The sequence below is a fragment of the Patagioenas fasciata genome, chromosome 25, assembly GCF_037038585.1.
Source record: "Patagioenas fasciata isolate bPatFas1 chromosome 25, bPatFas1.hap1, whole genome shotgun sequence".
In the NCBI taxonomy this organism is placed as follows: domain Eukaryota; kingdom Metazoa; phylum Chordata; class Aves; order Columbiformes; family Columbidae; genus Patagioenas; species Patagioenas fasciata.
In genome coordinates, this window is record NC_092544.1 from 4,737,473 (window position 1) to 4,748,475 (window position 11,003).

General features: G+C 51.0%; 2 protein-coding genes across 3 annotated transcripts; one reads left to right on the plus strand and one right to left on the minus strand.

Moving 5' to 3' along the window:
* Positions 1-215: 215 nt before the first annotated feature.
* On the plus strand, positions 216-6,888 carry MTFR1L (mitochondrial fission regulator 1 like). 2 transcript variants are annotated; one of them, XM_065857347.2, is made up of 7 exons: positions 216-505; positions 639-714; positions 1,514-1,618; positions 2,509-2,618; positions 3,094-3,305; positions 4,466-4,778; positions 5,888-6,888. In XM_065857347.2, exons 1-7 carry the CDS (start codon positions 231-233, stop codon positions 5,991-5,993), a joined length of 1,197 nt encoding a protein of 398 aa, XP_065713419.2. In that variant the 5' UTR covers positions 216-230; the 3' UTR covers positions 5,994-6,888. The 2 variants fall into 2 exon arrangements, with proteins under 2 accessions (XP_065713419.2, XP_071655181.1); XM_071799080.1 differs by lacking the exon at positions 639-714 and having other exon boundaries at positions 458-505.
* Positions 6,889-7,401: 513 nt separating this feature from the next.
* On the minus strand, positions 7,402-10,689 carry AUNIP (aurora kinase A and ninein interacting protein). The gene is made up of 3 exons (XM_065857346.2): positions 10,523-10,689; positions 9,915-10,050; positions 7,402-8,475 (listed from the first exon to the last, which is right to left on the minus strand). Exons 1-3 carry the CDS (start codon positions 10,613-10,615, stop codon positions 7,604-7,606), a joined length of 1,101 nt encoding a protein of 366 aa, XP_065713418.1. The 5' UTR covers positions 10,616-10,689; the 3' UTR covers positions 7,402-7,603.
* Between the last annotated feature and the right edge of the window lie 314 nt (positions 10,690-11,003).

Here is an 11,003-nt window from a genome sequence, read left to right on the forward strand (position 1 = left end):
CGCAGCCACCAAGATGCTGAAGGGAGTGGAGCATCTCCCGTGTGAGGAAAGGCTGAGGGAGCTGGGGCTCTGGAGCTGGACAAGAGGAGACTGAGGGGGGACTCCTTCATGGGGATCAATATGGAAAGGGGCAGTGTCAGGAGGATGGAGCCAGGCTCTTCTGGGTGACAACCAGTGACAGGACAAGGGGTAATGGGTGCAAACTGGAACACAGGAGGTTCTGCTGGAAGATGAGAAGAAACTTGTTGGGGGTGAGGGTGTCAGAGCCTGGCCCAGGCTGCCCAGGGAGGTTGTGGAGTCTCCTTCTCTGCAGACATTCAAACCCGCCTGGACCCCTTCCTGTGGAACCTCAGCTGGGTGTTCCTGCTCCATGGGGTTCCCTGCACGGGTTCTGGCGCTGTCACCCCCATGCCACCCTCCCGGCGCCTGCGGAACCGGAAGCGCAGGGGGCGGGTTCTGCTTCCGGGGGATGGCGGCGGAGCGGCCGGGAGCTGCGGCCGCTCAGGTACCGGGGGGTCCGGCGGGTCTGGGACCGAAGCGGCCGGGGCGGGGATGGGGGTGGGGATGGGGGTGACCGCGGGCGGGGCTCGGGGTGCGCGGTGCCGGCGGGGCCCGCAGCGAGTCCGTGTGTCCCGCAGTGAGGACGGAGCGCGGGGGGATGAGCCGCAGCCGCCGGCAGCGCTGAGCCCCGAGCCGGACATGGCAGCGGAGTCGGTGAGTGAGACCCGGACCCCTCACCCCCGGGACCCCACAGCAGCCCCAGCTCACGCATCCCATTGAAAACACACACCAGGGATTTTAAACCTCACTGCGTAAAACCAGAGGTCGAGCGCTGTGTGTAACGGGCTCTGGCGATACTTAAATTAATGGGTTTTTGGGGACTGGGCAATAGGAGCCACTCGGGCCCCGTTTGTCACCGTGTTGTCTCCTGTCACAGAGCCGTAAAACGTGCAGAGGGACGGTGGTGAACAGAGAGCGATTCAGCTCGGGATCCACTTCGGAAGGATCCAGAGATCACCAGAATGTTTGGTGTTTCTGAGACCCCGATCGGGCTGTTCCTGGGGGGACCCAGGGGGACCCAGCGCTTCCCGGTCACCCCACACGTCACACCCGACTGGGCTGTTCCTGGGGGGACCCGGTGCTTCCCCATTACACCCGACCAGGCCGGTTGTGTTTAACATCACATGGAAGCCAGAGCGTCCCTTTAAATGAGCCTTTCTGCTGATGGCGTTTTTCTCCTGGGCCCCTCATGTGATCGACGTTTTCATCCTGAAAACGCCAAACCCGTGTTTGGAATGCCCCGTAGTCACTGCGCGGCTGTCACGTGTGTTCAGCTGAAACACTCCGGGGAATCGGGACCTTATTAGCAGGTTGCTGATTAAAAGTATCACTCAACAAATAAAAACTCAGAGCAGAGCTCTTGAGTGGATTCTATAGGACGATTTCCAGTTTAATACATTTTAAGAAGGGCAACTGACTTGAAATATTAATTATATGACGTGGCTTCTCGTAGACGATCCCCATCTGGCAGAACAAGCCCCACGGCTCCGCGCGCAGCGTTGTCAGGAGGATCGGCTCAAACCTCCCGTTGAAGCCCTGTCCCCGAGCGACCTTCGAGGTGAGCGCTCTGGCGATCGCACGGGGACGCGGCTGTTCCCGAGCAAACAAGGCACCTCACAAACGGCTGTTCTGTCAACTGAACCTGCCCGCAGAGTTGTGTTCACAAAACTCGTGTAGCAGTAGGATTAATTTTAAGATTTTTTTTAAATTCTGTTCTTGTAAGTGATCATTGGCAGCTTGGGTAAAATACCCCCTAAAAGTGTCCGCGGGCTGGATCAGCAAGCGAGAGGAGACCAAATGTTGCAGCTGCTGAACCCGTTTGTTGTGCGACCTCCAGCAGCCACCTGCCCTCTGGGCCCGTTTCCTAAACAGCAGAACAGGGTTTGTGGACGCTCGTCGCTGTTTAAGCTCAAGGGCAGCGCTGGGACACGCGGTGACAAAGTGCTGCAGGTGTCGGGTGTCCCGTCGCTGTCCCGCTCAGCACAGCGACACCCAGGGCGCGCGGAAGCCGACCGTGAGCCGAGTGGCGCTGCTGTCACGTGGCGGTGTTAGAGGAGTTCCTGCGGCTGCTGTTTTGCAAAGTTCTTTGGTAACAGCCAAAACATTCTTTTGTTAGACGTTGTTCAGCTCCTTCACTTTTCTCCAGGGGCGCAGCTTCCTTTGTCTTCCAGCTCCGTGGCCTTTTTACTTCACTAAGCAGAAAGTTCAAAGGTTCAGAGCTTGCAGAAGTTACGCCAAGCAAACCCACTTGTGCCACCGAGTGCCAAATAAGCAGTTTCCAACATCCTGTAAGCAGCAGAATACCCAGTAATTCGATAAGCTCGGGCAATCTGTTCCCTGACAGCCGCAGCTGCCGATTGGAAAGGCCCTGACAGCCGGTTCAGCACATCTGAGGCGGCCCCAGGAGACAGGACCGCGCTCTCCTTACCGTTGCTTTCTCGTTTTTAGGTTCTACCAAATGTTTCAGAGCTCTATTTAAATGACGTCCCTCCGGTCCCCACCTTGGCAGACATTGTGTGGATCGCAGCAGATGAGGAGGAAACGTACGCCAGGGTCAGGTTGGTTTCCTGTTTGTGTGGCTGGTCCATAAGTGGGAGTTTGGTTCTGGTCGGTTGAACTTGTGTCCGTACAGCGGGGTGACAGCAGTTGGGATCTTGTGAAAGATCAAACGGGCTTTGAAATCCAGGGCAGAAGTTAAGGGGTAGGTGACATTTCCTGTGCACACCTGGAGACACCGTCACCAGGAGGAAAATGACCTGAAACTGTGTGCGCGCACCCAGACTCCGGTCCCTGTGTCCTCCCACGCCACCTCGTGCTGTTGGGTCATGGTTTTGGTGACAGGCTTTCTGTTCCTCATCACGCAGAGGGCACCTACAGCGGCACGTCTGTACGGTGGCACCTACAGCCAAACACAGTGCACAGAGGCTCTGTTTGTTGTGTTGCGGTTTTCTGCTGTGCTGGGGTGGAAGCAGAGCGGTTGTTGTCACGGAAGGGTCTGGACCTTGTAAATGACAACAGGTTTTTGTCCCGCAGAAGCGACACTCGCCCGCTGAAGCACAAGTGGAAGCCAAGTCCCTTCACTGTTATACAGCGAAACGCTTCGGTCCCCAACCTGAGGAAGCAGGAGGAGAAGTTGCTCGCCCTCAAGAAACCTGGTTTACCGGCACTGAGCCGAACGACAGAGCTCCAGGACGAACTGAGTCACCTCCGGAGCCAGATAGCGAAAATAGTGGCTGCGGAGTCAGGTAGGAACGCAAGGAGTTTCGGTGGTTTTGAAGGAGAAGGGCTGAGTCAGTGAACCGCGTCGTTTCCTCACGGTGTTTCGCCAGCAGCACTGCGGCTCCCGTTGGTGAGACGTCACCGTTGGTGTCAGCTCCGTGCTGGTTCTGTGCTTGCATCTGTTTCCTTGGAGGATTCCGGCTTGTTTTTAAGACATGCCAAGTGCTGCTTTGTGACTGTGTTTGATCTGGAGGCCGGTTCTCATCTCAACCAACTGATTTCATTAAAATATTTGGTGTATTCTTACCATTCCTGCCCCAAGGCAGCCATGAGTGAGCGGGTTACATCTCGATTTGGGGAGGAATGAAATGTTTGTGTCCATGATGGTACCATTTCTGTAGCAAATAAGATATTTGGGGCAGAGCCTGGCTGAACCCCAGTTCATTTCTTTCAGTAAATTTATACACAACTAAAAGCCACGTCTCAGCTCTCCCGTTGCTCAAGCTGTGTGCTGGAAAAGTCCATTTTAATTCAAGGAGAGTAATAACGAGGAAAATTAGAGATCCAGATGGGAGAGAAATGATTTAATCATTTAATACCTTTTTCTCTCCCCCTCTGCTCAGCAGGGCCTGGTTGTTATCAGCTGCCGTTTGAGGATGGTTCGTATTGACTGTGCGTCCTCCAAGTCAATACCGGGAGCTGTGATTTAGGGCTTGGCTGCGGCTCAGTGTGCCGATGGAGGAGATGATAACTATTTAGCCGGCTTATTGTGGAAAGATTGGTGTCAAAAAAGAAATATTGTGCAATCTGCATTATTATATACTGTTGGAGAAATCCCTTAATTGGAAATTGATAACGATCTACAAGTTTATTCTTGAGGCCAAGGGCATTAGTGCTTTAAGGTACAGTTTGTTGTCAGTGTGGGAAGGTTCTTGCAAAATGTGCACTAGGCATTTTTTCTGGGGTTTTGGTTGTTTTCCCTTAGTATTTTACACTGGAAATATCCAACTCATTTTCACTTAGCAACACTTGGAACTTCTGTAGTTGTTCTTATCCTCCCTGCAATTCAAAGCGTGAGCAAATCAATCCCGTTTTCACCAGGTGTAAGGGTTGTGGGGAAGGAGCCTGAAAGGAACAGAAAGGCAAGTGGTTCCACCTGTATTTTTTGTTCTATTTTCTTTTCCAGCTGCTCCTTCATTAACACCAGATTTACTGTCTCCGGGGAGTTCAAACGCATCGTCTCCTTTACCCTGTTTTGGACCCTCTTTCCAATCCACAACTTCCTTTGTCATTAGCGATATCACGGAGGAGGAGGCAGAACTGGAAAGCCCCGAGCTCCCGTCGGTCTCCCTGCTCTGTTCTGCAACCTCCGAGTGTTTCAAACCCGACCCAAAGGATCCCGACGAGGAGGATTCCGTGTCTCTCTCCAAGGCCAGCAGCTTTGCGGACATGATGGGCATTCTGAAAGACATTCACAGGATGAAGCAGAGCAAGGACTTGTGAGTGCTTCCTGAATTCTCTTATCTTTATTTATTGTGTAATCATTGTAGACATGGGACATTGCTGGTGTTGCTCTATAGCCACGATTCACAGGGGCAGAAATATCTGTTTAGAGCAGAATTTGCTAACGCTTCATGTTTCTGAGGGTTTTCTTTTTTAATTGGTGGCTTACCTGCCTGGATAGAAACCACTGGAGGGGAACTTAAACCGATTAGCGCCATATTTGGCTGTTTCAGATTATTCACCTGAAAAAACCCTTGTGTTTGCCCTGATGAAAAGCAGAACCGTGTGTCTTGGCAGCGCTCAGAACGGGCGTCACGCCGCCCTGTGCCCGCAGTGGCTGCACGCGCTGCCGCTTCCACTGTTGTGCCGCAGCTCAGCAGCGATGGCACGTTCAGGATTTAACCCCCGGAGCTTTTCAGCTCTGAGCATGGGCAGAGTGATTTTCACTTGCCTCATGATGCATTACACCTGGATCATGAGAACACATCAAACTGCTGCACGGCTGAGACAGGATTCTGCCCAGTGGATAAAGCCACATTAACATTACAAATGTTCGCTGTGCTGCCTTCATGTGTAATCACAATTATAAAGTTCAGTTGCCACATTTTCCAGCCTGAAGATCTATGTAGCTGTTATAAGATTCCTGGCCAAAGAACAACATGTTGTATGATGGCTGTCGACAATTTCTATGCCTAATTCAGTTTAAGAGAAGTTAAATTGTCAGCACTGAAAACCAGCACATCACTTATACATTTATAGTGAGGGGATGTAGGCTGTAAATAATGAACAAAGTTTTATTTGTTATTAACTTGTTATAACTTGTTAATAACTTGTTATTAACACAGTTGAATAAAAATGATGAAGAGCTTTGATGGTGAGATTTTCAGGATACCCCTTGATCCACCAAATGAGCTCCAGGGTTTCTAAGCCAACATGCAAGGTCTGAATTTTTAGCTGCTTTTTGTTGTTTTTGTGTTTTTCTTGCACCTTCCTCCACTTGTGAGAAAAGATGATAAGAGCTGAAAAAACACTCTAACCAGAGCTGTAAACCGTCAGTTTTGGCACATGGCTTTACTAACGCACTGTGCTTTTCTCTTTTTTGTAGAAACCGGACTTCAATGAAGGAGGAAGACCCAGCCGTTCTTATAGCCGAAGTTCTGAGAAGAAAGTTTGCCCTAAAGGATGAAGATCTGGCCCTGAAGGAGAAATGATGGCACTGTCATTAACCTCCGTAAGCAAAAGTGTTACGCGTCCAGAATTTTCTCCACAGTAGCTGCCTTCCTAAGGATTGAGCCTTTTGCCTCTTTTATTAATTAGAAAGTGTTTCTGCACCGGACACTTACTTAGGAAAGACCTGACGGATTTGATGTGTTTTCCATGTATTGTTATATTTAAGAAAAAACTTTTTAAGAAGGTGGGAGTTATTTTCCACCTGTATTTTGATGTTGATTGTTGATAAGGATCTTCTGAAGAGCGCAACGAGTGCTGCTGGGTGACGTTCTTTCTACCTTCAGTTTTCCTTAGGTTCAAATGAAGCATTAACTTATAATGGTCTTGTTACACTAGAACTAGTTACCATTTCCAGTATAAATAATGTCAAACGCCCAGTTCTTTCCCTGTTCTGAGTACGGTACGGAGCTACTGAGCATCAGCTGATTAACGTTTCCAGGTTGTCAGCGTTTAGGAGGTGGTTTAATCACCGCAGTAAAAGGTGTTGTCCCGGTACCTCTGCAGGATGAACCAGCGATCAGACCCCTCAGTCATGGTTACAGATGTTGGAGAAGGCCCAAGCTATTTCTTCACTCACAAATTATTCCCACAGTTGCATGACAGAATGGCCTTAATTTCTTGCCAGTAATTTAATGTCTCATTAATAGTCCTTGTATTCAGATAATGTATTTTATTTAGCATTCAAAAGGTCTATTTATCAAAGCACCGATGCTAAGAACCGAGCACCCACCACTCATCAGGAACTCGGCGCTGGCTGTGGCTGCAGTTCTCACTCACTGGGGGTTTCCTCCAGCTGCACATTCTCTGCAATGTTACTCATGCCTGTTTAATGTATGTTTTTTTTCCTTTATATAAAATGGAGCCTTAATAAGACAATTGTTGTTCTTGGTATTACTCATGTACAGATGGCCAAACATGGCAGCAGCATTTTGGGGAGCTTGGGGTGGGTGTGGAATTGCAGCTGCTGCAGATGGACATACTCAGATGTCAAGGATATTCCTAATCCACCAGCCCTTGAAAAATTAAACCATCATCACCCCCACCTTCAAAAGGGAGAGAAGAGGCTTTTGTTGCCTTTGGCCACCCAGTGAGCAAGAGCAGAAACAGTATTTATGACTTAACCAGTTGTTCAGAGCCACAGGTTGATGCTGTCGTTCTCCCCATCCCAATAATACAAGCACCTGCAGAGAGGATGGAGCTGTCACCGTGTCTCTGCTCTGGCTGGAGGTAAAAGAGCCTCTCTGAGCAATTAACTTCAGGGCTGTGACAAAACTCCAGCTGGATCTGTGCTGAAAGTAAAGAGAGGTGAAGAGCAGCACTCATCCGTAGCAGGCAGTACTAAAGCCGGGCCACAATCGTGGCTGAGACAGTCAAACCTTTAGAAACATACACCTTCAAAATTTGATCTTTATTAAAGCAAAATTTCAGAGAACAAAGAGGTCCTGCCTGTTGCACTGGTTTACTGCATGTGCTGGCGAGACCACACATACAGAAATAAAGTGGACACTTACCTAATTCTGTGTTCTTACAAAAAAAGAAACAGCTTTCCTGAGGCTTCACCAAGGTCTTTAGGTGACCCTTTTGGGGTCACTTACCAGTGTTTGATCACTCTGTTGCCTTGTGAATCCTGCGTGAACAGTAAATCATAGCACTCGTCTAACTGCCGCTCCCCCAGTCGCCTGCCAGAGCCGTCACTGTCCCTGTCTTTGCGAGGAGAGGGGACATTGCGGTGAGCGATGACTCTGTTCCCCTGGGAATCCTGGGTGAAGAGCTGTACACAGGGACCGCTCAGTGCCCCCGTCCTGCCCCGGCCCTCAGCTGGGCCTGCGCTGGTGTTGTGGCTGTGCTCACGCAGAGGCCACGTTCCCGCTGCGCTTCTTGGAGATGAACCAAAGGCAGTGGCACAAGGACCATCTCTCCTTACAGCAGGATTTATATTCTCAGCGAAATCAATTAAAGAATTAACACCACACGATTGTCGTGGTTTCTTACTGTGGTCTGCACCAAGTCTCGGTTGGAGATCCAGTCCGGTGTTCTCCGGGTGCGGATCGCCCGCGTGTTTCTTTGTCCCGCAGGCTGAAATTCCGCTGCCACTCGCTGACACCGTTTCTCCAGCCAGTAAGTCAGAGGCGTCTCTGTGAGCGATGACGCGGTTTCCCTCTGAATCCTGGCTGAAGCTGAAGCAGCAGGAATCCTCACCCGCTTCGCTCTCGCTGTGGGACTCTGCTTGTGACAAGCAAGAGTCCGGCGAAGGATTTGGCAAGGCCAGCGCTTTCTGTGCGCGGCGCTGGGGTGGAACCAGCACCTGCTCCTCCTCAGCTCTGCCGGATCGTTTCTGGTGTTCCTCCATCTGCAGCAAAGCCCAGATCTTCACAGGGGAGGCAGCCGAAGAAATACCCTTTTCCTTACAGTCTTCATGTGGGTTGAAAGGAGGTGGGCTGGAGTTTTCTTTGTCTTTTTCACCTGAAAACAGTACGGAATTGGCTGAAGCCAGAGCTGGCACACAGTGCTCAGGGTTAGTCACCATTCCTTGGTGCTTCCCTCGAGTGGGGTGTGACAGCTGCACCTCCTGGCTTTGGCTTTTCCACCTTCCCCCTTCTCTGCCTTCCAGGCCATTCACCTCCAACACTCCCTCTAAAAGCAGCAGCCCAAGAGTGAGAAAAATTAACCACAAAACCCCACAGTGAAACTTCTACAGCTTGAATTCATCACCTGCTGAAGGCATCAAGTCCCACATTTGCTGCTGAAACCATTTAAAATGAAATCTGATATATCTTCTCAATAGAAGAAAGTTCACCCTCAATTCAGGATAAGTTAAAAGGAAAAAAAATACAAATAAACACTCCAACATCTTCAGTCCTACTGACCTCTGCATGGACAGCAGCAGCATTCAATAAATCCAAACACACAGTAGGTAAACGCAATCAGTTCAGGGAATCGAACAAAAACAGGAGAAAGCACTCAAGACATTCAAAAGGAGTAGGAATAATTAATTCAAAAAGGAGTAAGAATAACAAAGCCAAAGCAAAAACCATCAGTGGCCCTGTCACAACACAAAAATTCTGTCAAATAATGAAATCGTACCATTTAGGTAATGCTTCCTCTAATCTGCTTCTTGCCAAACTCGTTTAATGCTGATGAACTACTCAGCACTCAAAATACACAAACAACTACACAATCCTACGCTGCTGGTTTCTGCACCCATTTCATTTCTCTCCATATCTGTTAATTTAAGACCCACAGACAAATCCCAGCCTCTTGTATTTCGGAGCACAAAAGCAGCCTCAAAAGCACAGCGGTGTGAGCTGGCTAAATTACCTTAAATATTCCAGCTCCCTGGCGATTCCTTCGTTGGTTCGGTTTGGATTAACCTGCATTCTTTAGAAAAGGCTTTGTGCAGCCCTTCATCACCACCTTTCCTCTCTCACCTCCTGCTGATTCCCCTTACAGAGAAGTTGTTTGATCAAAGTAATGTTAATTTTCACTTCCAGCTATGATGTTACTCCAAGGGTATTTAACTGACCATTTAGAGCTGGTATAATTTACAACAAACTCTAAACGGGACATTTTGCCACCTGGATAGTTTGTATCATCACTTAGGCTGGACCAGTCTTCCCAGCGTTCCACTGAAAACTCCAGTTTTGTAGGAAATAAAGCCCAGTGTGTGACTTAGTTTCTCCAGTTAAGACTGGCTGTGACCGCTATTACTCTTTAGCCTAGCACTATAAAAGGTGCTTGCATTTAGATTAACCATCACAGTAACGTTATTTCTGGGAATTCAAACTTCTACACTCTTCACTAGAAAATGTATTTTTCTGCCTAGTAAAGCTGCCAAGAAATAAAGCGAGCTGGGTTTCCTATTACAGGCTGAGGCTCCTTCCAGCGGGGCACACGCTGGTTACCTGTGTGAGCGCTGAAGAAGGCGGAGATGCTGGTTTGCCTGGTGCGCGGCTGAGCGGCTCTCGGCTGCGTGAACGCGTCCCAGGCGCGCTTGCTTTCCAGAATTCGACACGGTGCTTTTGTCTTGGCTATGAGAGACTGGGTAGGGAAACAAACACGTGGAAAGTGAATACATGCCATTAGAAACAATTCTACCCTTCTTCCAGTGCTACAGCGTAATTCCCACATTTGTTAAATCATAGAATAGGTTGGGTTGGGACATTTAAAGCTCCCCCAGTGCCCCCCCTGCCATGACAGGGACATCTTCACCAGCTCAGGTTGCTCAGAGCCCCGTCCAGCCTGGCCTGGGATGTCTCCAGGGATGGTTCATCCACCACCTCTCTGGCCAACCTGGGCCAGGCTCTCACCACCCTCAGGGACAACAATTTCTTCCTCATGTCCAGCCTGAATCTCCCTTCTTTAGTTTAAAACCATCACCCCTTGTCCTATCGTAACAGGCCCTGCTGAAATGCTTCAGCGGTGACACCGCCGGCCTCTCCCGCCTCCTACCACAGCCTGTTCCCTCACAACCAGCCCATCTCCACCCCCGGGACGGGAATCCGGGCCGCACCTGTGCCGCGCTCTGCTTCAGCTCAGCCGTGTCCAGCCACACACCGCACGCTCCGGCCGGCGGGGCAGCGCCGCTCCTACGCCTGCGCTTCATCCCCGGCACCGGGCGGGCGCCGGGGCAGGGCCAGGGCCAGGGCCAGGGCCAGGGCCAGGGCCAGGGCCAGGGCCAGGGCCGGGGCCGGGGCCGGGGCCGGAGCAGCCGGGGCCGGTCGCTCCCTCAGCCGCCGGTTCCCGCCGCGCCTCGCGCTCCCACACAACCCACGCTCGCGCCGCCCCCGCCGAGCGGCCGCCAACGGCCACCGCGCGCGCCCGCGGTGGAGCGGGACCAATCCGAGCGGCGGGGCGGGATGAGCGACAGGCGAACCCCGCCCACCGTGGGCCGCGCCCTATAAAAGGCGCCGGCATGGCGGCTCCTGAGGAGACGGATGGCGACGGGCGGGCACAAGAGCCGGGGGCGCCGAACCCCAGCGCAGGAGAGGGGT

Bases quoted from the DNA above. Each gene is read 5' to 3' on its own strand.
- MTFR1L (XM_065857347.2), top strand. From the start codon at position 231: ATGAGAAGAAACTTGTTGGGGGTGAGGGTGTCAGAGCCTGGCCCAGGC. The intron at 1,619-2,508 runs GTGAGCGCTCTG...TCTCGTTTTTAG, and splicing joins GTCCCCGAGCGACCTTCGAG to GTTCTACCAAATGTTTCAGA. The intron at 2,619-3,093 runs GTTGGTTTCCTG...TTTGTCCCGCAG, and splicing joins GAAACGTACGCCAGGGTCAG to AAGCGACACTCGCCCGCTGA.
- AUNIP (XM_065857346.2), bottom strand. From the start codon at position 10,615: ATGAAGCGCAGGCGTAGGAGCGGCGCTGCCCCGCCGGCCGGAGCGTGC. The intron at 10,051-10,522 runs GTGCGGCCCGGA...TTCCCTACCCAG, and splicing joins TGAAGCAGAGCGCGGCACAG to TCTCTCATAGCCAAGACAAA. The intron at 8,476-9,914 runs GTAACCAGCGTG...TACTGTTTTCAG, and splicing joins CTTCTTCAGCGCTCACACAG to GTGAAAAAGACAAAGAAAAC.